Genomic DNA, 24,741 nt, shown 5'->3' with positions numbered 1-24,741 from the left:
TTTTTTCTGTTTCTATGTTAAAATAAATTGCCAATGGCTGATTAAGAGGCAATAAATGCCATTTTCTGGAAATGGACTAAAGTAAATACTGCTCAAGCAATACATGTAACTTTCAAGGTTTAGCATAAAAGAACTATTTGCAAGAAGAAAACTTTTGACAGGCAAAACCTGTTAAGTGTAAATAAGATTAAACATTATATTTAAAGCAGAGTTGGAAAGGAATATAAATTGGTTCAACTCTGTGAAAAAATAAGCCGGTAATATTTTTCAAGAGCCATAAGACAGTCACCAATTTAGTCTAGTAACTATTCTAGGAATCCAGACTTAGGAAATAACATAAATAAAGGAAATGGAATATGGAAAAAAAGTTTGTCACAGAATTGCTCCTAACAGCAAAAAATTAAAACAACCCATATCTTAAACAAGAGTTCCAAAAAATATGAAACTTTCATTTAATAAACCATTAGTCTTTCAAAAAGATAGCTTTGAGTGTAATAAAGTAACATAAAAAATACTGGCTGTTTCAGATATAGATGGTAGAGTGAATATATACATTTTAATTTCATCTTTTCCTGAAATCCCATTAAAATTATAGTAAATAAATTTTATGTAAGAGCAAAACCATAGATACCATGAAAGGAGACCAAAAAAAAAAAAAAAACAATAAAATTTGGGAGATGTTAATTAGAGAGCTGCATCTAAAGCAATAACTTATACTGCAGAATCCTGAAAAGACTCAAGAACTGACAGTAGCAGTAATCTCTGAATCTAGGGATGAAGTGGGATGCTAAAATAAAGAGAAAGTGAAATCCATGTGCAAAGCCATCAGATCTATAAATCCCCTCCCCAATTCCACACTGCTAGTTAACTGTCCCTCCTTAACCCCAGCCAAAGACTAGGGGTTTAATCTCTCGAGAGTAACACAAGGAGGTATTTTCTCTGGTTTGGAGACTATCGGGGAATTTTAATAGAGTAGATATCATATTGATAAAAGTGGTATTAAGTAACTCATACCGAGACCATCTCCCACCCAGCCCTTTTATTCTTCCTCAAGCCAGTAGTATTACCTACGAAGCAAGAGACTAGAAGAACTCTTCTCTGGGGAATCTGACTAATTCTAGAGGAAAACCTAATAATACTGACACTAGATTCCCCAACAAATGGCCCATGTGATTATTCTATATTTAAAAGCATAAGCCCCACCTACATTCTCAAAGCTTACAATAGCTTTTTTTCATCCCCACAAACTTAATCATTAGCAGAAATTCAAAAAATACCAGTGCTCTGAGAATAACCTAAAATTAGGACTACAGAGATCAAAGTAAAGACCTAAGAAATGGAAAAAGCAACATGGAGGAAAGAGAAACTTCTTACGAGGAAAATAAACCTTAAAAATAATTAAGATAATACTATACACATGAAATAAAGTGGCTTTTTACAAAAGAAAAAATTTTAAAGACAGTGGCAGAAATTAAAACTGAAGAGACAGATTACAAGTTAAAGGTGAGGAAATATTCTAGAACACAGAAGAAAAAAAGAGTGAGAGGGAAAGAAGAGAGGGAAACCAGGGAGAGAGGAAGGGATAAAAGAAACAAACAGAGGATCAGTTCATGAAGTCCAATAATCCCATGATAAGGGTTTCAGAAAGAGAGATCAGACAAAATGAAGTAGAGAAAATCATTCAAAAATTATTAACATAATTCAAGAAAATTTCAGGGAGCTGAAAATGCTCTAGTGAACCCAGCCCCAATTCTTATCTATATTTGTCAAACTGAAAAGATCCACGTAGCACCCAGACACAACAGATGAAAAGAAACCTATAGCAAAATATGCTATTATGAAATTTCAGACTTCTGGGGACAAAGAGAAGGCTCCACAAAATTTTAGAGAAAAAAGTAAACAAGACAAGACACACAAAAGATCAGAATCAGAATGGCTTCAGTCTCTAACCAGTCCAGATTGGCATGATATAAGTCAAGAGAGGAATGATATAAGTCAAGAAGACTAGGATTCTTATGCTACCATTGTATTAACTTTTATTAACTTGAGGATAGAATGCCCTAGTGAACCTGGTCCCCGTTTTTATCTGTTTGTATGGCTTGAGGTGACCATCTGCTGATGAAGTTCCTACTCTCAGCCCCATACCCTGCTGTCTGGATTGGCTGAAGATACTCCTTTTACCATGGACATGTTCTGGTTTTGCTCTAGTCCTTAGAGCTGCAGGTAGGCAACAGTTAGCTTGGAAACAGAAAATACTAAACAGCTTATTTCCTCTGACCACATACCCACTGGATGTCTCGTACCTAGCTCAAACCAAATGCTCTAAATCTGGGGCCCTGTATTTATCCTACATTCCCCAGGACTTACTCACGACTTTGCCTTATGATTCCTTCAAGATAGGCTATTTTAAACTCTATCAAGAATTAATAAAAACCAGGAATCAGAGAATCTCTGTTCAGCTTATCCTCTCCTAGAAGTCTTCTTCTATGAACAGCCTCTTCTTTACACAAACTTCAGGATATTCAGTTTTTCTAAGTTAAATAATATATTGCAGTGGGTACATAAACAGGTACAAAACTTTAAAGAAAAGGAGGGGGAGTGAATAAAACAAAAGTCAAGTAAGTGGTTACATTTAGAAAAAAACATAGGACTACCCACTGAGAGGAGCACACAGAGAGCTTCCAAGTTCTGGCAACGTGTTATAACAACCTGAGACCTGAGTATACATTTTACCATTGTTCTTTGAACTAAATATACATACATTGTATTCAGTCTTTTGTATGTAGGACAGACACATTTCACAAAGAAAAGACAAATGAAAAAAGGAGATGAAACAAAATTGTATATATGCTATGATTATATGCAAAAGATTTGAAGGGGATCACAAAAGTGAGAGTTGTTTTGTGTAAGGGCGGTAAAATGACAGATATTTTTCTTTCATTTTCAAAACTTTCTGTGAAAAGCTTTAATTATATTAATTTCATATTACTTTAACAAGGAATGAAATGAACAATGGGGAAGATGTATATTATTTATTCACAACACGAAGGCTGAGACTGAAACCATGATTACATTTTTCACTACTATTGTCTCAGCACCTAGAAGAGTATGTGGAATATAATGGTGGCTCAACAAAAATTTGCTGAATCAGCATTACTGTTAGATAAGAGATGGTTGTTAATGACTAGTGTCATCACCAGATTCTTTAATGCTGCTTGAAAACTACCATTGCTTTAAATGTTGTGTGAATGTTCACAATTTGTGGTTAATTAATATTAATATTTTATTATATATAATACATGTAACTTTTTAAATAGCAAGGCACAAACGTGGGGAAAAGTATTTTATAGCTACTCAGTTATTTAGGGCAAGAGAGATCTTTACCATCTCTATTACTACCACAGCACATTCTTTTCAAATGTTCTCATGCCTCATAAACCTCAACACTGTTCTTATTTCTTCAAAACCTCAATCTACTAAGGGACAGCAAATAACTAATAACTAATACCAAACAAATGCATCATATGACTATTTATTTTAATAATTTCACAACTAATCATGTCTTTTCTGAAGGATGTTACTTACTCTTGTTAAATCCATGCCCAATTTGAGCTGTGACAAGAGATGTAGGATAACACTGCGCTGCTCTTCCACAGCTCCCAGGTCATCTTCCTTATTATCATATGTATCCTCCATCTCCTCATCTGCGTTTATTTCTTCAGGTTCCTTGAAACCGAACAAAATTCTAGTTTTAAAAGCAATTATTAATATCCATTAAGAATAAAATTACAAGTGCCAGACTTGAAGATACTTATATTAGGCCTAAGTGAATCTGAGAATAGGCAATAATCTTTCTGAAAATATACTACACCTTTGGCCTTGGAACTGATTTCCTTCAAAGGACCCATTATCACTGCATTGAACATACTGCTGGGGACCATAATTTAAGTTCAAGCTGTTGTGAGAATTAAATATTTGCTTTTTTTTCAGGCTAAACTATAAAAATAAATTTTTAAAATGGCTGAATATGTCAAGTGTAACTATTATAATCTTTATTTTGATGTTCACTCATTTTTGGAGTTGTCACTTGGGGTTGAAGAGAATTCTAGGTACGAGAATGGAAATCCTAAAGTTGCTCATAATAATGACACAAAAAGTTCTCCACACATCTCTTAAATCCAAACAATCAATAAAATAAGCCCTTAAAAAACTGAAAATGTTTACTTTCCTCTCAATAGGGCCCTGACTCCAAATAACTTGTTGAGATACTTAATTTTTTTTTAATTTTAAAATTTTTTTATTAATTAATGGAAAAAAAAGAAATTAACCCAACATTTAGAAATCATACCATTCTACATATGCAATCAGTAATTCTTAACATCATCACATAGATGCATGATCATCGTTTCTTAGTACATTTGCATCAGTTTAGAAGAACTAGCAACACAACAGAAAAAGATATAGAATGTTAATATAGAGAAAAAAATAAAAGTAATAATAATAGAAAACAAAAAACCTATAGCTCAGATGCAGCTTCATTCAGTGTTTTAACATGATTACTTTACAATTAGGTATTATTGTACTGTCCATTTTTGAGTTTTTGTATCTAGTCCTGTTGCACAGTCTGTATCCCTTCAGCTCCAATTACCCATTATCTTACCCTGTTTCTAACTCCTGCTGGACTCTGTTACCAATGACATATTCCAAGTTTATTCTCGAATGTCGGTTCACATCAGTGGGACCATACAGTATTTGTCCTTTAGTTTTTCGCTAGACTCACTCAGCATAATGTTCTCTAGGTCCATCCATGTTATTACATGCTTCATAAGTTTATTCTGTCTTAAAGCTGCATAATATTCCATCGTATGTACATACCACAGTTTGTTTAGCCACTCGTCTGTTGATGGACATTTTGGCTGTTTCCATCTCTTTGCAATTGTAAATAATGCTGCTATAAACATTGGTGTGCAAATGTCCGTTTGTGTCTTTGCCCTTAAGTCCTTTGAGTAGATTCCCAGCAATGGTATTGCTGGGTCATATGGCAATTCTATATTCAGCTTTTTGAGGAACCGCCAAACTGCCTTCCACAGTGATTGCACCATTTGACATTCCCACCAACAGTGGATAAGTGTGCCTCTTTCTCCGCATCCTCTCCAGCACTTGTCATTTTCTGTTTTGTTGATAATGGCCATTCTGGTGGGTGTGAGATGATATCTCATTGTGGTTTTGATTTGCATTTCTCTAATGGCCAGGGACATTGAGCATCTCTTCATGTGCCTTTTGGCCATTTGTATTTCCTCTTCTGATAGGTGTCTGTTCAAGTCTTTTTCCCATTTTGTAATTGGGTTGGCTGTCTTTTTGTTGTTGAGTTGAACAATCTCTTTATAAATTCTGGATACTAGACCTTTATCTGATATGTCGTTTCCAAATATTGTTTCCCATTGTGTAGGCTGTCTTTCTACTTTCTTGATGAAGTTCTTTGATGCACAAAAGTGTTTAATTTTGAGGAGCTCCCATTTATTTATTTCCTTCTTCAGTGCTCTTGCTTTAGGTTTAAGGTCCATAAAACCGCCTCCAATTGTAAGTTTCATAAGATATCTCCCAACATTTTCCTCTAACTGTTTTATGGTCTTAGACCTAATGTTTAGATCTTTGATCCATTTTGAGTTAACTTTTGTATAGGGTGTGAGATATGGGTCTTCTTTCATTGTTTTGCATATGGATATCCATTTCTCTAGGCACCATTTATTGAAGAGACTGTTCTGTCCCAGGTGAGTTGGCTTGACTGCCTTATCAAAGATCAAATGTCCATAGATGAGAGGGTCTATATCTGAGCACTCTATTCGATTCCATTGGTTGATATATCTATCTTTATGCCAATACCATGCTGTTTTGACCACTGTGGCTTCATAATATGCCTTTAAGTCAGGCAGCGCGAGACCTCCAGCTTCGTTTTTTTTCCTCAAGATGTTTTTAGCAATTCGGGGCACCCTGCCCTTCCAGATAAATTTGCTTATTGGTTTTTCTATTTCTGAAAAATAAGTTGTTGGGATTTTGATTGGTATTGCATTGAATCTGTAAATCAATTTAGGTAGGATTGACATCTTAACTATATTTAGTCTTCCAATCCATGAACACGGTATGCCCTTCCATCTATTTAGGTCTTCTGTGATTTCTTTTAACAGTTTTTTGTAATTTTCTTTATATAGGTTTTTTGTCTCTTTAGTTAAATTTATTCCTAGGTATTTTATTCTTTTAGTTGCAATTGTAAATGGGATTCGTTTCTTGATTTCCCCCTCAGCTTGCTCATTACTAGTGTATAGAAATGCTACAGATTTTTGAATGTTGATCTTGTAACCTGCTACTTTGCTGTACTCATTTATTACCTCTAGTAGTTTTGTTGTGGATTTTTCCAGGTTTTCGACGTATAGTATCATATCGTCTGCAAACAGTGATAGTTTTACTTCTTCCTTTCCAATTTTGATGCCTTGTATTTCTTTTTCTTGTCTAATTGCTCTGGCTAGAACCTCCAACACAATGTTGAATAATAGTGGTGATAGTGGACATCCTTGTCTTGTTCCTGATCTTAGGGGGAAAGTTTTCAATTTTTCCCCATTGAGGATGATATTAGCTGTGGGTTTTTCATATATTCCCTCTATCATTTTAAGGAAGTTCCCTTGTATTCCTATCTTTTGAAGTGTTTTCAACAGGAAAAGATGTTGAATCTTGTCAAATGCCTTTTCTGCATCAATTGAGATGATCATGTGATTTTTCTGCTTTGATTTGTTGATATGGTGTATTACATTAATTGATTTTCTTATGTTGAACCATCCTTGCATACCTGGGATGAATCCTACTTGGTCATGATGTATAATTCTTTTAATGTGTTGTTGGATACGATTTGCTAGAATTTTATTGAGGATTTTTGCATCTATATTCATTAGAGAGGTTGGTCTGTAGTTTTCTTTTTTGTAATATCTTTGCCTGGTTTTGGTATGAGGGTGATGTTGGCTTCATAGAATGAATTAGGTAGTTTTCCCTCCACTTCAATTTTTTTGAAGAGTTTGAGGAGAGTTGGTACTAATTCTTTCTGGAATGTTTGATAGAATTCACATGTGAAGCCGTCTGGTCCTGGACTTTTCTTTTTAGGAAGCTTTTGAATGACTAATTCAATTTCTTTACTTGTGATTGGTTTGTTGAGGTCATCTATTTCTTCTTGAGTCAAAGTTGGTTGTTCATGTCTTTCCAGGAACCCGTCCATTTCATCTAAATTGTTGTACTTATTAGCGTAAAGTTGTTCATAGTATCCTGTTATTACCTCCTTTATTTCTGTGAGGTCAGTAGTTATGTCTCCTCTTCCCTTTCTGATCTTATTTATTTGCATCCTCTCTCTTCTTCTTTTGGTCAATCTTGCTAAGGGCCCATCAATCTTATTGATTTTCTCATAGAACCAACTTCTGGCCTTATTGATTTTCTCTATTGTTTTCATGTTTTCAATTTCATTTATTTGTGCTCTAATCTTTGTTATTTCTTTCCTTTTGCTTTCTTTGGGATTAGTTTGCTGTTCTTTCTCCAGTTCTTCCAAGTGGACAGTTAATTCCTGCATTTTTGCCTTTTCTTCTTTTCTGATATAGGCATTTAGGGCAATAAATTTCTCTCTTAGTACTGCCTTTGCTGCGTCCCATAAGTTTTGATATGTTGTGTTTTCATTTTCATTCGCCTCGAGGTATTTGCTAATTTCTCTTGCAATTTCTTCTTTGACCCACTGGTTGTTTAAGAGTGTGTTGTTGAACCTCCACGTATTTGTGAATTGTCTTGCACTCCGCCTATTATTGATTTCCAACTTCATTCCTTTATGATCTGAGAAAGTGTTGTGTATGATTTCAATCTTTTTAAATTTGTTAAGACTTGCTTTGTGACCCAGCATATGGTCTATCTTTGAGAATGATCCATGAGCACTTGAGAAAAAGGTGTATCCTGCTGTTGTGGGATGTAATGTCCTATAAATGTCTGTTAAGTCTAGCTCATTTATAGTAATATTCAGATTCTCTATTTCTTTATTGATCCTCTGTCTAGATGTTCTGTCCATTGATGAGAGTAGTGAATTGAAGTCTCCAACTATTATGGTATATGTGTCTATTTCCCTTTTCAGTGTTTGCAGTGTATTCCTCACGTATTTTGGGGCATTCTGGTTCGGTGCGTAAATATTTATGATTGTTATGTCTTCTTGTTTAATTGTTCCTTTTATTAGTATATAGTGTCCTTCTTTCTCTCTTTTAACTGTTTTACATTTGAAGTCTAATTTGTTGGATATTAGTATAGCCACTCCGGCTCTTTTCTGGTTGTTATTTGCATGAAATATCTTTTCCCAACCTTTCACTTTCAACCTATGTTTATCTTTGGGTCTAAGATGTGTTTCCTGTAGACAGCATATAGAAGGATCCTGTTTTTTAATCCATTCTGCCAGTCTATGTCTTTTGATTGGGGAATTCAGTCCATTAACATTTAGTGTTATTACTGTTTGGATAATATTTTCCTCTAACGTTTTGCCTTTTGTATTATATATATCATATCTGACTTTCCTTCTTTCTACACTCTTCTCCATACCTCTCTCTTCTGTCTTTTCGGTTCTGACTCTAGTGCTTCCTTTAGTATTTCTTGCAGAGCTGGTCTCTTGGTCACAAATTCTCTCAGTGACTTTTTGTCTGAGAATGTTTTAATTTCTCCCTCAGTTTTGAAGGACAATTTTGCTGGATATAGGAGTCTTGGTTGGCAGTTTTTCTCTTTTAGTAATTTAAATATATCATCCCACTGTCTTCTAGCTTCCATGGTTTCTGCTGAGAAATCTACACATAGTCTTATTGGGTTTCCCTTGTATGTGATGGATGGTTTTTCTCTTGCTGCTTTCAAGATCCTCTCTTTCTTTTTGACCTCTGACATTCTAACTAGTAAGTGTCTTGGAGAACGCCTATTTGGGTCTAATCTCTTTGGGGTGCGCTGCACTTCTTGGATCTGTAATTTTAGGTCTTTCATAAGAGTTGGGAAATTTTCAGTGATAATTTCTTCCATTAGTTTTTCTCCTCCTTTTCCCTTCTCTTCTCCTTCTGGGACACCCACAACACGTATATTTGTGCGCTTCATATTGTCCTTCAGTTCCCTGATACCCTGTTCAAATTTTTCCATTCTTTTCCCGATAGTTTCTGTTTCTTTTTGGAATTCAGATGTGCCATCCTCCAAATCACTAATTCTATTTTCTGTCTCTTTAAATCTATCATTGTAGGTATCCATTGTTTTTTCCATCTTTTCTACTTTATCCTTCACTTCCATAAGTTCTGTGATTTGTTTTTTCAGTTTTTCTATTTCTTCTTTTTGTTCATCCCATGTCTTCTTCATGTCCTCCCTCAATTTATCGATTTCGTTTTTTAAGAGGTTTTCCATTTCTGTTCGTATATTCAGCATTAGTTGTCTCAGCTCCTGTATCTCATTTGAACTACTGGTTTGTCTTTGACTGGGCCATATTTTCAATTTTCTGAGCACGATCCGTTATCTTCTGCTGGCGTCTGGGCATTTAGTCAGATTTCCCTGGGTGTTGGACCCAACAGGTTGAAAGATTTTTCTGTGACATCTCTGGGCTCTGTTTTTCTTATCCTGCCCAATAGGTGGCGCTCGTGGCACACGTTTGTCTGCGGGTCCCACCAGTAAAAGGTGCTGTGGGTCCTTTAACTTTGGAAAACTCTCGCCGTGGGGGAGGTTCGCCAGCCGAAGCGGCTTGGAAGAGGGCCAGCCGGCCCGGGGGTCCAAACGCGGGAGGGTCGCCGGCCGCCGCAGCCCGGGAGAGCGCCCGTCCGAATTTTCTAGTCGGCCCGGGGCGCCAAGCGTGGCGGGAGGGCGCCAGCTGCCGCAGCCCGGGAGAGTACACCGTTCCCAGCTGGACTGGGGAGTCATGTGTTTGGAAGGGACCCCCCCGGTCACCGTTCTCCATGGCCTGGGGATTTCCGATCCAATTCTCTTAGTTAGTCCGGGGGGCCGCGCGTGGTGGGGGCGCCAGCCGCCGCAGCTTGAGGGGACCGCCTGCCCAATTCTGCCAGCTGGCCTGGGAAGGAGGAGGGGAGGGACTCAGGCCGCTTGCTGCCCCGCCCGGGGAAGCCCGCGCCCCTCGGCGATCTCACCGGAACGGGTTCTCCCAGCCAGTCAGCCCTTCCAGGATGGGGTATGCTGTCTTTTTGAATTCTGTCGTGGCTCCGGGAGCTGTTCTGTATCGTTTCTACTCCCCTAGTAGCTGTTCTGGAGGAGGAAAGGTGAGGATGGCAAGGCTGTCGAGGACGGTGGCGGAGGAGCCGGTGAAGGCGGAAGAGGGCACGGTGGTGGTTGGACAGCCGCTGCTTCTGACTGAAATGCGCGAGTCTCCGGGACGTCCTCACCTTCGAGATACTTAATTTTTATTTAAACATCTGTATATGGTTTCAAATCCCTAAATTTTATGGATCCTTATCAGCTGTCAGTTTCCACGTTTATTTGGGGTAGTGTCCCATCTCCCTCAGTGGTACACCTGTCAGTATACTTATGCAAGAGAACTTTATATATTATCTTTTGGTATTCTTTTAGGTTTAACTTAGGAGGACCTAAAAAAGGAAATGATTTTGTTAATATCTCTCCCCTCCCATAGTCAAATATGATCAAACAATTAAGTTAAACAAACTGTACATCTAAGCAAAGAAAACCAATCCTAATCAAGCACAAAATCAAGAAGTTAATCCCCTCAAATTATTAAAAACAAAATACAAAAGCAGTGACAGAATTAAAAAATAATGGGATACTGGTCATTCTTCTGTCTTTATCTTTCTCCTTTTTCTTCCCCCTTCTATCAGGGAAATCTACAGCAGCTCAGATTCTGATAAGTGAATTAATGGTCTAGCTTATTTCCTTATGTTAAGACCACTGTTTGTTGTATATCAGAATTGCTTCTGTTTTTACAATCTTGAGGAAAGATCTCAAAGGCTTTCTCAATTCCCCATTTCAATGGCTAGCAAATCAGTCAGGAAGTATTTCCTGTTACCTAGCCTACAGTATAGTTTAAGAATACATTTGTATATTTATTCATCATAAAACAGAAGAGAAAGTTGATCCTCCTCCTCTCTATATATGGGATATTAAATATAACAACTATTCATTTGAGAAATATTGAGGAAAAAATGTGTTAGGTCTTAATTAAGTAATATTTTCTAGTCCTCTGAAAAGGTACTGATACATTTGAAGTCAGAATCTAGGACACAGATTAAAAATGCAAATACAGCCTTAATATTACACAGCATAAAGTTTACTTTGTGGTTTGGAACTTCCTCCAATGAAAATAATATTAAATAAAATGTAACCTGGTAGAAAAACTATTTAGAAAAGTACAATTTTTGTTGTTTTTATAAAAAGTCAAATTACTTATTAGAATATTAAAAAAGGAATTATAGTAATTAGATACTGACTCTAAATCTTGGAGAGAATGGAAGAATTTGGAGTTTCATTTCTTTTTTTTTAAATACCTCTTCTTTGTCATCATGCCTTTTTTAAAGAAAAGTGTAAGGTAAAAGCATTGTCAAAATTCAAATAAACAGGTTCAAATGCATAAAATCTCTATAAACCCAGAATGACTAGCAATATGAAGGATAAGAACTGTTGAGTTTTTAAGAATTCTTACTATTTCGAGATTCCAAGGTAAAGGGAAACCCCAATATTCTACAAAATTCATATAATCCCATTTTTGTCCTCACTTCAGACTTGAGGGGTACAAAGGAACCATTTGAGCTTCATTCTAACTTCAATGGAGTTTACTTCCTCTCTTTTCTGACAGCAAAACCTCCACTACCATAATATGGCTTGCATAAATACTCATTTCAAAGAGGACATCTGTGAAACTTTTAGAAAATTCAGGTCCATTTTGGTGCGCTTGAGTGGACTTTTATGTATTTGTAATTAAAAAAAATATCTCATGTGCTTATCTGTTGTCCACGTACACTGTCCTGATCTCCAACATGCTTTGTGTACTCATTTAGAAGAATGAAGATACTGGAGTATATGAGCTTCAGTTTACAATTTTTCACTTATAAAATATATATCAGTCCTGAGCTCTCTTAAAAGCTTTGGTTCCACTATTTCCAATTGCTTTTTGTATCCATTTACAATCAAATATCTTCTTACCCTAAATTCAATAGGTTCATAACCCATACTAAACTTTTTTCTCTCAGAAGTTTCTTTCTTCCTAATTTTTTCAGTTTTGTGAATAGCACTGTAATTTTATCTAGTAATTTAGACTAAGAAATTTGGAGTCATCTTTGATCCAACCTTATATCACAAGTCCAAGTGATTTTACATTTAAAATAAACATTTGCCTTCATTTCTACTTCCATTCTCTCCTATCCACCTTTTAATTCTAAGATATCATGTACAACCTATGGTTTCGAACATATCACATCCCTCTCCCATACTCATGATCTATTGTCTATCACATTAAAACTAAATTCTTCTGCATGATTTTAAGTTCCTTGGTTAACATACAAATAGTAGGTAATATCTGTTGATCCAGTTCCACTATATTGCACAACTCCAGAGAGACATGATTAACACTGTATTCTATGGAACAGTGCTTCAACGAGTATTATTCACATATAGAGCAATGCGGATGGTACCATCTGGAGCTGTAAAATCCAACAATCCTATAATTTCCCACAAGCCAAGTACTCTGCTAAATTTATTTTATCTTCATAACAATCTTATAAGGTATTATTATCCTTGTTTTACAGAAAGGACAGCAAGGCTAAGAGTGGTTAATTAATAGATCACATATTAGTAAATGGCAGAAACTGGTACAAAACTATCAGGCAAGCCTCCTCCATAATAAGTATACATGCCCCAGTATCCCATGCATATCCATTATGAGATTCCGTTATTCCTCTTCTCTTCAAATTGTGACCTCCATTCAAAGTCCAATTCCAATCGTTTTTCTCCAAAGAATTTCTCATACTCTACTTAATACTTCTCAATAATTTATCTGAATGCCAATGCCCATATTCCAACTGCCTAAATCACATCAATTAAGAATCCCCTGCCCCCCATAAATACTACTTCATACTATGATCTCATTGTTCTAGTATAAATATCATGTATCTCCAAGTAGATTATAAGTCTCTTCAGGGAATGAACTATGTCTTACTTTCCTATTATCTCCTCCAATTTGTAACACTGGACTTGTCATATGGTAGACAGCTTAATAAATACTTGCTGGCTGCTTGACTCTACAAATGAGCTATCAAAAGCTAAAACAATAAAGGCATTTTATATATTACTTTTCTTTTTCTCCATCCCTGCCCACACTACCCCACTGCCTGACTCATCAAACCAAGGTCTTTGCCATTAAACCAAGAACTTTGGAAGTCCCTGAGTTATACATTTCTTTTAAGAAGTAATTTGCTAATACATGAATAACTGTAAAGTGTTCATTAGTCTTAATTCTACTTGGTAATATAACCTAAATACACAATCGAAAGAGAGGGGAAGAAAAAAACAGTTTTTTTATGCAACAAATGAGAAACAACCTCATATTCAATAATGGAACACTAACTCAGTAGCTTACTTCAACCTTCAAAATATTAATTATATAGCCCAAAGCACCACAGAAAAATGGTCATGAGAAATATCAAGTAAAAAGAGCTTAATATAAAACTATATAATTACAATGACCATGAAAACAGCAGAAGTGAACATAAGGGCAAAAACCCAATATGATCTGTCATAGTGATGGAACTACAGATAAATTAAAATATCCATTAGCTTCTGAAAAACATAGATGAATAAACCTTTTAAACATATTAAACCTTGAGATCATGTGCTATTTTAAGTAGAGTAACACTTAAAATTAGTTTGTTAACAGTGATCTTATTACTCACTATTAACTAAATTAAAAAATTTTAAACTTCTGGAAAACAATATTAAATTAAGATAATGGGATAAAAAGTAAAGAGACAGCCATCATACAAATAATCATTTAAAAAACACATGTAATTTTCAAAAATGTTTTTATCAAGCCAAAGTAAATCAAAACTAAAAAGGAAATATAATTTAACCTGGAAAACATAACATATTCAAGTTTAATATAATTGACTTCTTCCAGAGCCAAAGCAGTTTCAAATAGAACAGCAATGTCTAGAGCCTGCAAGAGTGTTGCTCTGGCGTTATACTGAGCTTCATGTTCAATGAAAAGAGAAGTGACTCTTCAACGATTCCTACACCAACAATTTTTTGCACCCAAGCCCTAGTTTACTTTATCTTACCCTTGCAAATAGTCCAGGTTCTGCAACGGAGTGCTCTTCCGGGACTGCCACTGGCTTGCTCTGTTCAGTTGCAAAAGTCTGGTCAGCTCCACTTTTATAATGGTTTGATAAAGGTATCTTTGGTTCTAACCACTCGATTGTCATTCCTGATGAAGTAAGAGAAAACTTTCGCTGAAACTTACTCATACTCTGCAAAGTTCAGCAGATGTGGATTTTATTAAACAATTTTGTTTTGCGTCTGCAAAACTAAAAGCAATTCAACCTGTTAAAAGATCCTGCAAGATGGCTTCTTGCATCTCATTAGCATGAAAACCGTGATTGGACAACACTTTACAAGCGCATCTTGCAACTTGAAATCAGATACTGTTTAAAAGAATCAACCCTAAAAAGACAGAACTCACTTCGTGGGCAAGTCTGTGAATCATAAACTGTATTCCCACCCTAAGAGTTGATTTGTTATCCTTTCTGTTTGAATCTTGACCATCTTATGACCAAAAGGTACAAAATTAGGCTTTAAAAGACACAATTACAGGAGTCTGGGACTATGAAACAATATAATTTTCTTCATTTTGGAAATGAACCTTATTCTCAGCAGAAATTAACCAATCAGGATAAGCTCCCTGATTCTAATTTAAGAATTGCAAATACATGTCCATTCTTTTTTCTCCCAATCTTATTCAGAAGTCCCATATACTTTTAAACTGAAAGGTTCTTCTGAATAAATAATACCTGACCTAGTGAAAAACAGTGGTCACATTTGGAGACCTGTCATCTTTTCAGCTAATGACTCAAAAGTCTCTTGTTACTCTCAACCAGTTTAAAAAGCAGATTCTATGCCTTATCAATAATGGATAATGTTCCATTTGATTTCAGAGGCTGATCTAGGTTTCACAGAAGCTTGGTTATAAAGTGCTACAATAAAGGATTCTCAGACCTCTGCAGCAGAAATTAAAGAAAGTAAGGAATTTACTCATCTATAACAAAACTCCAGACTTCAGTAGAGAAATAAATTACAAAGTACCGAGCAAGCTACTAGAATGCCCTTCCTTGCCACTCAGTTTAGTCTCACTTGGCACTAGAAAGTTCATGGAGCTTTTTTTTTAATTGTAAAGAAACGGAAAAACTTTGCTGCTGTCTTAAAACATTTATTTTTAATATCAACGTTCAGATTTTATTACTTCTTAAAGACTGCACACAAACACAAATTTTAAGGGATCTGTTTTAAGAAATCACTCAACTTATTGGAAACCATAACAAAATTATTTATGAAGCCAATAATTTGGTCTCAGGACTCAACTAAATTAATGATTACTATTGAGTCTTTGAATAATCTTATGGGGCTAAACACTAATTTGAACTTAGATTTCATTTCTCATGTTATCTCAAAATTCGAGTGAGAAGATAACGTAGTTTTCCCCCACAATTATATTATTATTCTCAAGTGACCTGCGAATACATTTCTAGAGATCTAATTCTGAAAACATGGCAATTTATAGTGAGAAATACCAGTACCAGTTAATTAATTCCTCTAAATATCTACAAGCATATGCTCCAAAAAAACAGTAGTATGGGAGAAAACAACTTTAATGTTTATGATGCATTTCATTTTTAACTAAAAATGCAAACATACTGTATATGCTTCATTAAAGATAAAGCAACAATTTAAAAATAAGACTATTATTTAAACTGCACAACTGAAATTGTTAACTAAGAATTTTAAAAATATTTAATCAATAGTATTTAATTAATCAAGTATTTATTGGGTATCTGATATCTAGCACTGTGCTATTTGATGCACTTTTTAAAAATTAAGTAGCATAAACTAGAAACAAATACTGTTTCATTGTCCTGACAAAATTATTGCCAACACTAGAATCAACCTAAATTGCAGAGCTCAGGACAACTCATCCAAAAAACCAGATTAGTGAGGTTTAAAGAAAATCAACCCAGTGAACACAAACAAATACAATAATTTAAATTACCTATAAACTTAACAGAGACTACTGGGAAAGGAAAAAATCCAAACATTTCCCCCTAGGAATTGCTTCTTCTGTATGCTAAGCAAAAATACTTTATTCTTTTGTACTACTTATTATAGAAATATTTTGGTCATTAAGATAAGAAATCATATAAAATGGAAAAAACAGGAAAATACTTTTTATTTTCTTGCCTATGATTAAACAAGAAAGTTAAAACTTAAATTACCATGTATTTTAATTAAAGCCTAAATTATCAATATAGTATTTTAACTTTGTTGATCTGTTAGCATTAGTGTTAATTTTACAAAGCCACTTTGGAAATGACCTAATTGTTCAATATAGGGGAATAGTTAAGTAAACTAAAATATACCTATCCCTTTAAAGGAATATAAAGCAGCCATTAAAAAAGTGTGTTTAGTAAAAGCATATAATAAACTTAAAATATATTCTTGATACTAAGTGAAAACTGTAGGAGAGAAAGATAAATATCATATATATATATATATATATTCTACTAACAGTAGGGCAAAACAAAAACTAAGAAGAAAACAAACTGCTGGAAAGTATACTAATATATTAACAGTGGTGGTTTCTGGTTGGTAGGACAATATGTTCTTGTTTCTTCTTTAAACTCAATGGTAGTTTGTAAATTTTCTATAATGAGTGAGTGTTGCTTTATAATAGGAGGAAATTTATGCTGAACTACTTAGAATTCCTCTAATACATTAATCTACACTGGTAACTCATAATTTAGGCTCTTCTATTTCTCTTTAGAATATCCTCTCCCTTAACTCCCACTCCCAAAATAACTGGCTATTAGCTTCTCAGGGCTTAGACCTTTTTCTATGAGAAATTCACTTATTCATCCCACAGTATTTTGTAACTACTATTGGTGGCACTTTGCATAATGTATTACAATTAAGAATTTACATGTTTCTTTCCCAATCGGACTATGAATTCCTAAGAACATACATGGTTCAATGGCTTCTGTAGTAGTGCCCTCAGCTATACCTACCATTGCCATTTTAAATAGTTTGTCAGTTTGAGACATTGAATCTAGGCACCCAGGAGGATGAGATCCATATCACATACACTTCAAAATCTGACGATAGTAAACTTTTTCCTGAGCAAACTCTCAATATCTTTCTAAAATACCTTTCACAAGGGGAGTTAGCTGGGTGAGAGAACAATAGCTGTTGTGAAATACTAAATTGCTACATTTATACAATATGAGTTTACTCATCTCATTTAACAAAAAAACCTCATTTTTATACTTCCATACATCATTCTTTTCCTCAATATATTTAATTTCAATAAACAAAAGTGTGCTCAAATACTAGACAGACATATATTTTCAAACTGAAAGGTGAATGAAAGACTTTAAAATACAGGTGATGTGGATTCTGAATTCAGTTTTTGACGTGTGGAATGTGAGATCTCCAAAGGGATATTCAATATTAGACATTAGACCTAAAACTACTTTCGATTAAAAAGGGGTGGGGAGACACTACAAGAAGGGATTTGTATGACATTAGTATTTTCTAATTGTTAATTTTTTAAATTAAGATTTTTTAGAGTTAGAGTCAAAATGAATGCAATCATTTCCATTTGCCCTCAATGCTAAGTCCTACCTTTAATGTCTACCTTACCTGAAGGCAATGAGCCCTTCTGATGTGATGCATGCTGCAACTGGAGAATATGAAAGCAGTCATTTAGGCAGTTCATTGTTGCCATGGAAGTTGCTTTGAGCATTAAGAGGTCCTGGTCTAAGGAACTAAGATGGCCAGAAGCAGGAAGGCATTCAATTCGTCTAATTAAGTCTCTCTGTTGTCCTTCAGCATGAGACATCATCTAAGGAAAATAACAATTTTGTGGATTCCTCTCATGATTTCCATATAGCATATATATAGTCACCATTTAAATGGCCATATTTAGTTTTTGTGGCAGAAATCTATTTTAAATTTGTTTGGCTGTCCTCAACTGATGAGCATTTAATGGTGTTTACCAACTGAGCACAAGATGGCAACCTTTGGCAGCTGCACTTTTTCTTTGGAAGCAACAAAGTTAAAAAGAATGGCCCATTTTAATTAATAGCAAAGATTTACACAGTTATCAAAAAGACAGAATATCTTTAATAATAGCACCAGCTATTTAATTCCAAAGTAAAATTAATTCCTGGCCACTTTCTTCTCAGAACTGCCAGTCAGACTCCATTTGAACTGACATTGAACACATGATGGTTTACCTGCTTCCTCTTTCCTCGTCTAACTTTTAGGCCCCATTAGGCTATCTTTAGAGCAAGTATTGATATAAGCATTTCAGGTTAAAAGAGTTTAATACATTATTCTATTTTTATAATTTTATTGTGGTAACATATATATAACACCAAAATTTCCCAATTTTTTCCCATTTTTAAGTGTACCATCCTGCGACATTAATTACATTTATAATGTTGTGCTACCATCACCACCATTCATTACTGAAATTTTCACCACCAAAAAAACACAACTGTATCCATTAAGCAATAATTCCCATTCTCTTCTCACCTGCAGCCCATGATAACCTTTAAACTACTTTCTGTCTCAATGACTTTCCATTTGGCCCTCAATACTTACTCCAGATATTGCATGTAAAAGGAATCATACAATTGCTGTCCTTTTGTAGTCCGGTTTATTTCACTTAGCATAGTGCTTTCAAGGTTCATCCAGTTTGTAGCCTGTATCAGAATGTCATTCCTTTTTACCACTGAAAATATTTCACTATGCATATATATATATGTGCGTGTGTGTGTGTGTATATATATATATATATATATAGTATATTGTTTATCTATTCATCATTTGATGGATATTGGGTTGCTTCCACCTTCTGACTACACTGAATAATGCTGCTATTAACGGTGTACAAATATCTGTTCAAGTTCTTGCTTTCAGTTCTTCTGAGTACACACAAGACGTAGGACTGTGAAGTTATATTGTACTGCTATGTTCAACTTCTGAAGAACTTCCAAACTGATTTCTAAAGTGGCTGTACCATTTTACAATCCCACCAACAATGAATAAGGGCTCTAATTTCTCTGCATCCTTACCAACACTATTATTTTCTGTTTTTCTGAAAATAATAAAAGTCCTCATAGGTATGAAGGAGTATCTCATTGTGATTTTAATTTGCATTTCCCTGATAACTAACGATGCTAAGCATCTTTTCAAGTGCTTACAGGCCATTTGAATATCTTCTTTGGAGAAATGTCTATTCAAAACCTTTGTCCATTTTTTTAATCAGGTGATTTGTCTTAATGTTGTTCAGTTGTAGCAATCTTTATATATTCTGGATTTTAAACCCTTATCAGATACATGGTTTCAAAATGTTTTCTCCCATTTTGTAGGTTTTTTCCCTTTCTTAATACTGTCCTTTGACATACAAACTTTCTGATTTTGATGAAGTCCATTTCATCAAATTTTTTTCTTTTATTGCTTGTTCCTTTATGTTATATCTAAGAAATCACTGACAGATTCAAGGTTATGAAGGTTTCCCTTTATGCCTTCTTCTAAGAGTTTTTTATGGTTTTAGCTTTTACATTTAGGTCCTAAATCCATTTCATTCATTTCTGTATATGGCGTGAAGTAAGATAATAAGTTATTCTTTAACAGAAGTACTTTTCATTTCTCCTAACAGCAAATGGAATAACCATGACTGAAGAACCATCCAACTTTTTAGATGAAACCTAATTTATTATACTTAATATCAATTGTGAGCAGAAGGGATAAATAATGGAAGTTCTCAAATTGTCATCCTCTGAACACTAGTTTAATTCACACAGAAACTCAATAGTATAGGAATTGTTTAACTTCAGAGGCTCATTGCAGATCATTTTTAATACAGGTCATCAGAGAGCTAGTGAAAGAGAGATGTACAATGATTCCACCAAGCAAATCAAATATGTCATACCTGAAATATTCCCTGAAAACTTAGGTAATAGTAAGAGATCAGACAAAAAAACAGTTTTTAAATTAGTAAGGTGGGTATGAAAAATATTCATATATACACATTTATACATGCATATATATGTGAACTTTGAGTGTGTATATATGTGTTTGTATACAAATTTTGGGAGAAACTCTCAATAATCTAAATATATTAATAGGTACAGCCACGTTGGAAAACAGTTTTGCAGTATCTACTAGAATGTAAACGTACTTCATGATCCAACCATTATGTAACCCATATAATAACCAAGAACAAATATAATTATAGCTTAATGAATTGTAACCCACTTGTACCTTCCAACACCCTAATATATCAATGTAGCAAAAAGCTAACAACTGTAACTAAGCAGTCTCCTAATAATTTTGTGACCTTGTACTTATCGCCCTCATCTTGTTTTGTAATTTTAAGACCTGCAATACTGCTAAGAGCCACCTTAATGTTATTAAGAAGCTTAAATGAAACCCATCCTAATTCCTGGTCTCTATTGCTAGAAAAAGCCGCTTCTAACCAGAATTGACCTTCCTGAGATATTCAGTAGCCTAACCCTTCAATCGATAGAGAAACCTTTACCTCACTAATATACTAAAAATCATGCTCATCACCCCTAAAGAGCAAGAGAACGATAAAAGATAATGAAGTTAGACTATCCCGAGGGAGGGGCCAAGAGGCAGCTTAGCAAGGTGTGCATTTTAGTTCGTCCTCCAGAACAACTACTAAATAACCAGCTGTACAGAACAGCTCCTGGGGCCACGTCAGTGACCAGACACACAGTGTACCCCAGTCTGGACCAACTGGACCAGCATAAGCCTCTCCAGAACCGTGACCCAAACCGCCGCGGCCGGTGCCCCTCCCCCACAGGCTGCTTCCCACAGGGGAAAGGAAAGCAACTTTAACAGCAGCAGGGGCTGAGCCCAACCAAACACCAACTGTGGCTTAATTAACAAATTCTGACTACTAAAAATTGGCCCCCAGCTCAGGAGAACCTGGTCAAAATGGAGGTTGCTCATTGGGCTGATGGAAAAAGAAAAAAAGAAAAGAAACAGTTTTTTTGTGGCTGTGTTTCTACAAAGTCTTGACTGCCTTTGGATACAGCCGCGAGGCTTCTCAGGCTCGCAACTGCCCCAGGCATAGGCAGAAACAAGCTCATTTGAGGGCTTGTCTGGAGCCTGTGCCTTCCCCAGGGGAGGGATGAAGCCCAACTTAGGTGGAATCCCTCCCTCAAAGGAATTCAGACACCAGAGCTTGGTAATTTGAAGTCATTAAAACCAGCCTACAACTCTCCTCTGTCTCCACCACACCCCAGCAGGGAGAGTCTGCCAAAGTTAAAGGTACCACATCATCTTATGCTGGTGGGCCTTGCAGGCAGACAAGTGCTACATACTGGGCAGGATAAGAAAAACAGAGCCCAGCAAATTCACAGGAAAGTCTTTCAACCTGCTGGGTCTCACCCTCAGGGAAAACTGACGCAGGAGACTCTTTCCCCCTAAGAGGAGGCCAGTTTGGTCTGGGAAAATCGGCTAGGGTCTATAATATCTACGTAGACCCTCCTAAGGGTGGGGAGGGAAAAGGCACCATACAAGCAGGGCAAGATACAAGAAAACAAGAACTGAAAAATTATCCTCTGTTAAACAAAACCTAAGCTAGAGGTCCAGAAAAACCTGAACTGAATGTCAAAGAACATAGAGACAACAAATTCATCTAGCAAGAAAACCCTAGGTAAAATAAGTGAAAGGAATCTCCAGAACAAACAAGTTAAGGTAATTAAATGCCTAGACGCCAGCAAAAAAAACCAAATCACACTAGGAATATTGAAGATATGGCTCAGTCAAAGGAACAAACCAACAATTCAAATGACACACAGGAGCTGAAACAATTAATTCAGAATATATGAACAGACATGGAAAACCTCATCAAAAACCAAATCAATGACTTGAGGGAGGCAAGGAATGCACAAAAATGAACAAGGAATGAACAAAAAGAAGAAATGGAAAGTCTAAAAAAATTAATCACAGAACTTATGGGAATGAAAGGCACAGGAGAAGAGATGAAAAAAACAACAGAAACTTACAATGGTAGATTTCGAGAGACAGAAGACAGGATTAGTGAACTGGAGAATGGAACATCTGAAATCCAACAAGAAACAGAAACTATAGGGGAAAAATGGAAAAATATGAGTAGGGACTCAGGGAATTGAAAGACAATATGAAGCACACAAATATGTGTGCTGTGGGTGTCCCAGAAGAAGAGAAGGGAAAAGGAGGAGAAAAACTAATGGAGGAAATTATCACTGAAAATTTCCCAACTCTTATGAAAGATTTAAAATGACAGATCCAAGAAGTGCAGCGTACCCCAAAGAGAACAGATCCAAACAGACGTACTCCAAGACATTTACTAATCAGAATGTCAGAGGTCAAAGAGAAAGAGAGAATCTTGAAAGCAGCAAGAGAAAAGCAATCCATCACATACAAGGGAAGCCCAATAACACTGTGTAGATTTCTCAGCAGAAACCATGGAGCGAGAAGACAGTGGGATGATATATTTAAATTACTAAAAGAGAAAAATTGCCAACCAAGAATTCTATATTCTGCAAAAATGTCCTTCAAAAATGAGGGAGAAATTAAAACATTTTCAGACAAAAAATCACTGAGAGAATTTGTGACCAATAGACAAGCTCTGTAAGAAATACAGGGAGTGTTAAAGACAGATATGAAAAGACAAAAGAGAGAGGTGGGAAGAAGAGTGTAGAAAGGAAGACTATGAGTAAAGGTAAAAAGAAGGAAAATTAGTACAACATGTAAAATCTAAAAGGCAAAATGGTAGTAGACAGTTCTATCCGTACAGTAATAACACTAAATGTTAATGTATTAAACTCCCCAATCAAAAGACACAGACTGGCAGAATGGATTAAAAAACAGGACCCATCTATATGCTGCCTACAGGAAACACATCTTAGACGCAAAGATAAACATAGGTTGAAAGTGAAAGGTTGGGAAAAGATATTTCATGCAAATAACAACCAGAAAAGAGCAGGAGTAGCTATACTAATATCCAACAAATTACACTTCAAATGTAAAACAGTTAAAAGAGACAAAGAAGGATACTATGTACTAATAAAAGGAACAATTCAGCATGAAGACATATCAATCATAAATATTTATGCACAGAACCAGAATGCTCCAAAATACATGTGGCAAACACTGAAAAGAGAAATAGACACATCTACCATAATAGTTGGAGATTTCAAATCCCCACTATCATCAATGGACAGATATCTAGACAGAGGATCAATAAAGAAACAGAGAATTTGAATATGAGAATAAATGAGCTAGACTTAACAGACATTTATAGAACATTACACCCCACAACAGTAGGATACAAATTTTTCTCAAGTGCTCATGGATCATTCTCAAAGACAGACCATATGCTGGGTCACAAAACAAGTCTCAATAAATTTGAAAAGACTGAAATGCTACAAAACACGTTCTCAGATCATAAAGGAATGAAGTTGGAAATCAATAATAGGCAGAGTGCCAGAAAATTCACAAATATGGGGAAGCTCAACAACCCACTCTTAAACAACCAGTGGGTCAAGGAGGAAATTACAAGAGAAATCAGTAAATATCTCAAGGCAAATGAAAATGAAAGCACAACATATCAAAACCTATGGGACGCAGCAAAGGCAGTGCTAAGAGGGAAATTTATTGCCTTAAATGCCTATATCAAAAAAAAAGAAAGGGGCAAAAATTGAAGAATTAACTAACCCCAAAGCAAACTAACCCCAATGAAAGCAAAAGGAAAGAAATAACAAAGATTAGAGCAGATACAAATGAAAGTGAGAACACGAAAACAATTGAGAAAATCAATAAAATCAGAAGCTGGTTCTATGAGAAAATCAATAATATCGATGAACCCTTAGCAAGATTGACAAAAAGAAGAAGAGAGGGAATGCAAATAAATAAGATCAGAAATGGAAGAGGAGACATAACAACTGACCCCACAGAAATAAAGGAAGTAATGACAGGATACTATGAACAACTTTATGCTAATAAATACAGTGATGTAGATGAAACGGACAACTTCCTAGAAAGGCATGAACAACCAACTTTGACTTGAGAAGAAATGGACGACCTCAGCAAACCAATCACAAGTAAAGAAATTGAATCAGTCATTAAGAAGCTCCCCAGAAAGAAAAGTCCAGGACCAGATGGCTTCACATGTGAATTCTACCAAACATTCCAGAAAGAATTAGTACCAATCCTGCTCAACCTCTTCCAAAAAACTGAAGAAGAGGGAAAGCTACCTAATTCATTCTACGAAGCCAACATCACCCTCATACCAAAGCCAGACAGAGATATCACAAAAAAAGAAAACTACAGATCAATCTCTCTAGTGAATATAGATGCAAAAATCCTCAACAAAATTCTAGCAAATCGAATCCAGTAACATCATAACCAGCT

The 24,741-nt window shown here is 35.5% G+C and overlaps 1 protein-coding gene across 2 annotated transcripts in view; it reads right to left on the bottom strand.

Moving 5' to 3' along the window:
- Nucleotides 1-24,741, bottom strand: part of OSBPL11 (oxysterol binding protein like 11) — a 137,749-nt gene that overhangs the window by 57,769 nt on the left and 55,239 nt on the right. For both annotated transcript variants that reach the window (XM_077118059.1, XM_077118060.1), the window contains exons 6-8: nucleotides 17,947-18,148; nucleotides 14,319-14,464; nucleotides 3,586-3,726 (exon numbers count right to left, since the gene is read on the bottom strand). In XM_077118059.1, coding sequence (XP_076974174.1) covers nucleotides 3,586-3,726; nucleotides 14,319-14,464; nucleotides 17,947-18,148 — 489 coding nt within the window. The remainder of the gene's footprint in view (nucleotides 1-3,585; nucleotides 3,727-14,318; nucleotides 14,465-17,946; nucleotides 18,149-24,741) is intronic.

This window comes from Tamandua tetradactyla, chromosome 10 (genome assembly GCF_023851605.1).
Source record: "Tamandua tetradactyla isolate mTamTet1 chromosome 10, mTamTet1.pri, whole genome shotgun sequence".
Lineage (NCBI taxonomy): Eukaryota > Metazoa > Chordata > Mammalia > Pilosa > Myrmecophagidae > Tamandua > Tamandua tetradactyla.
Note: the sequence above shows the minus strand (reverse complement) of the source record. Positions and strands in the feature narration are given on the sequence as shown.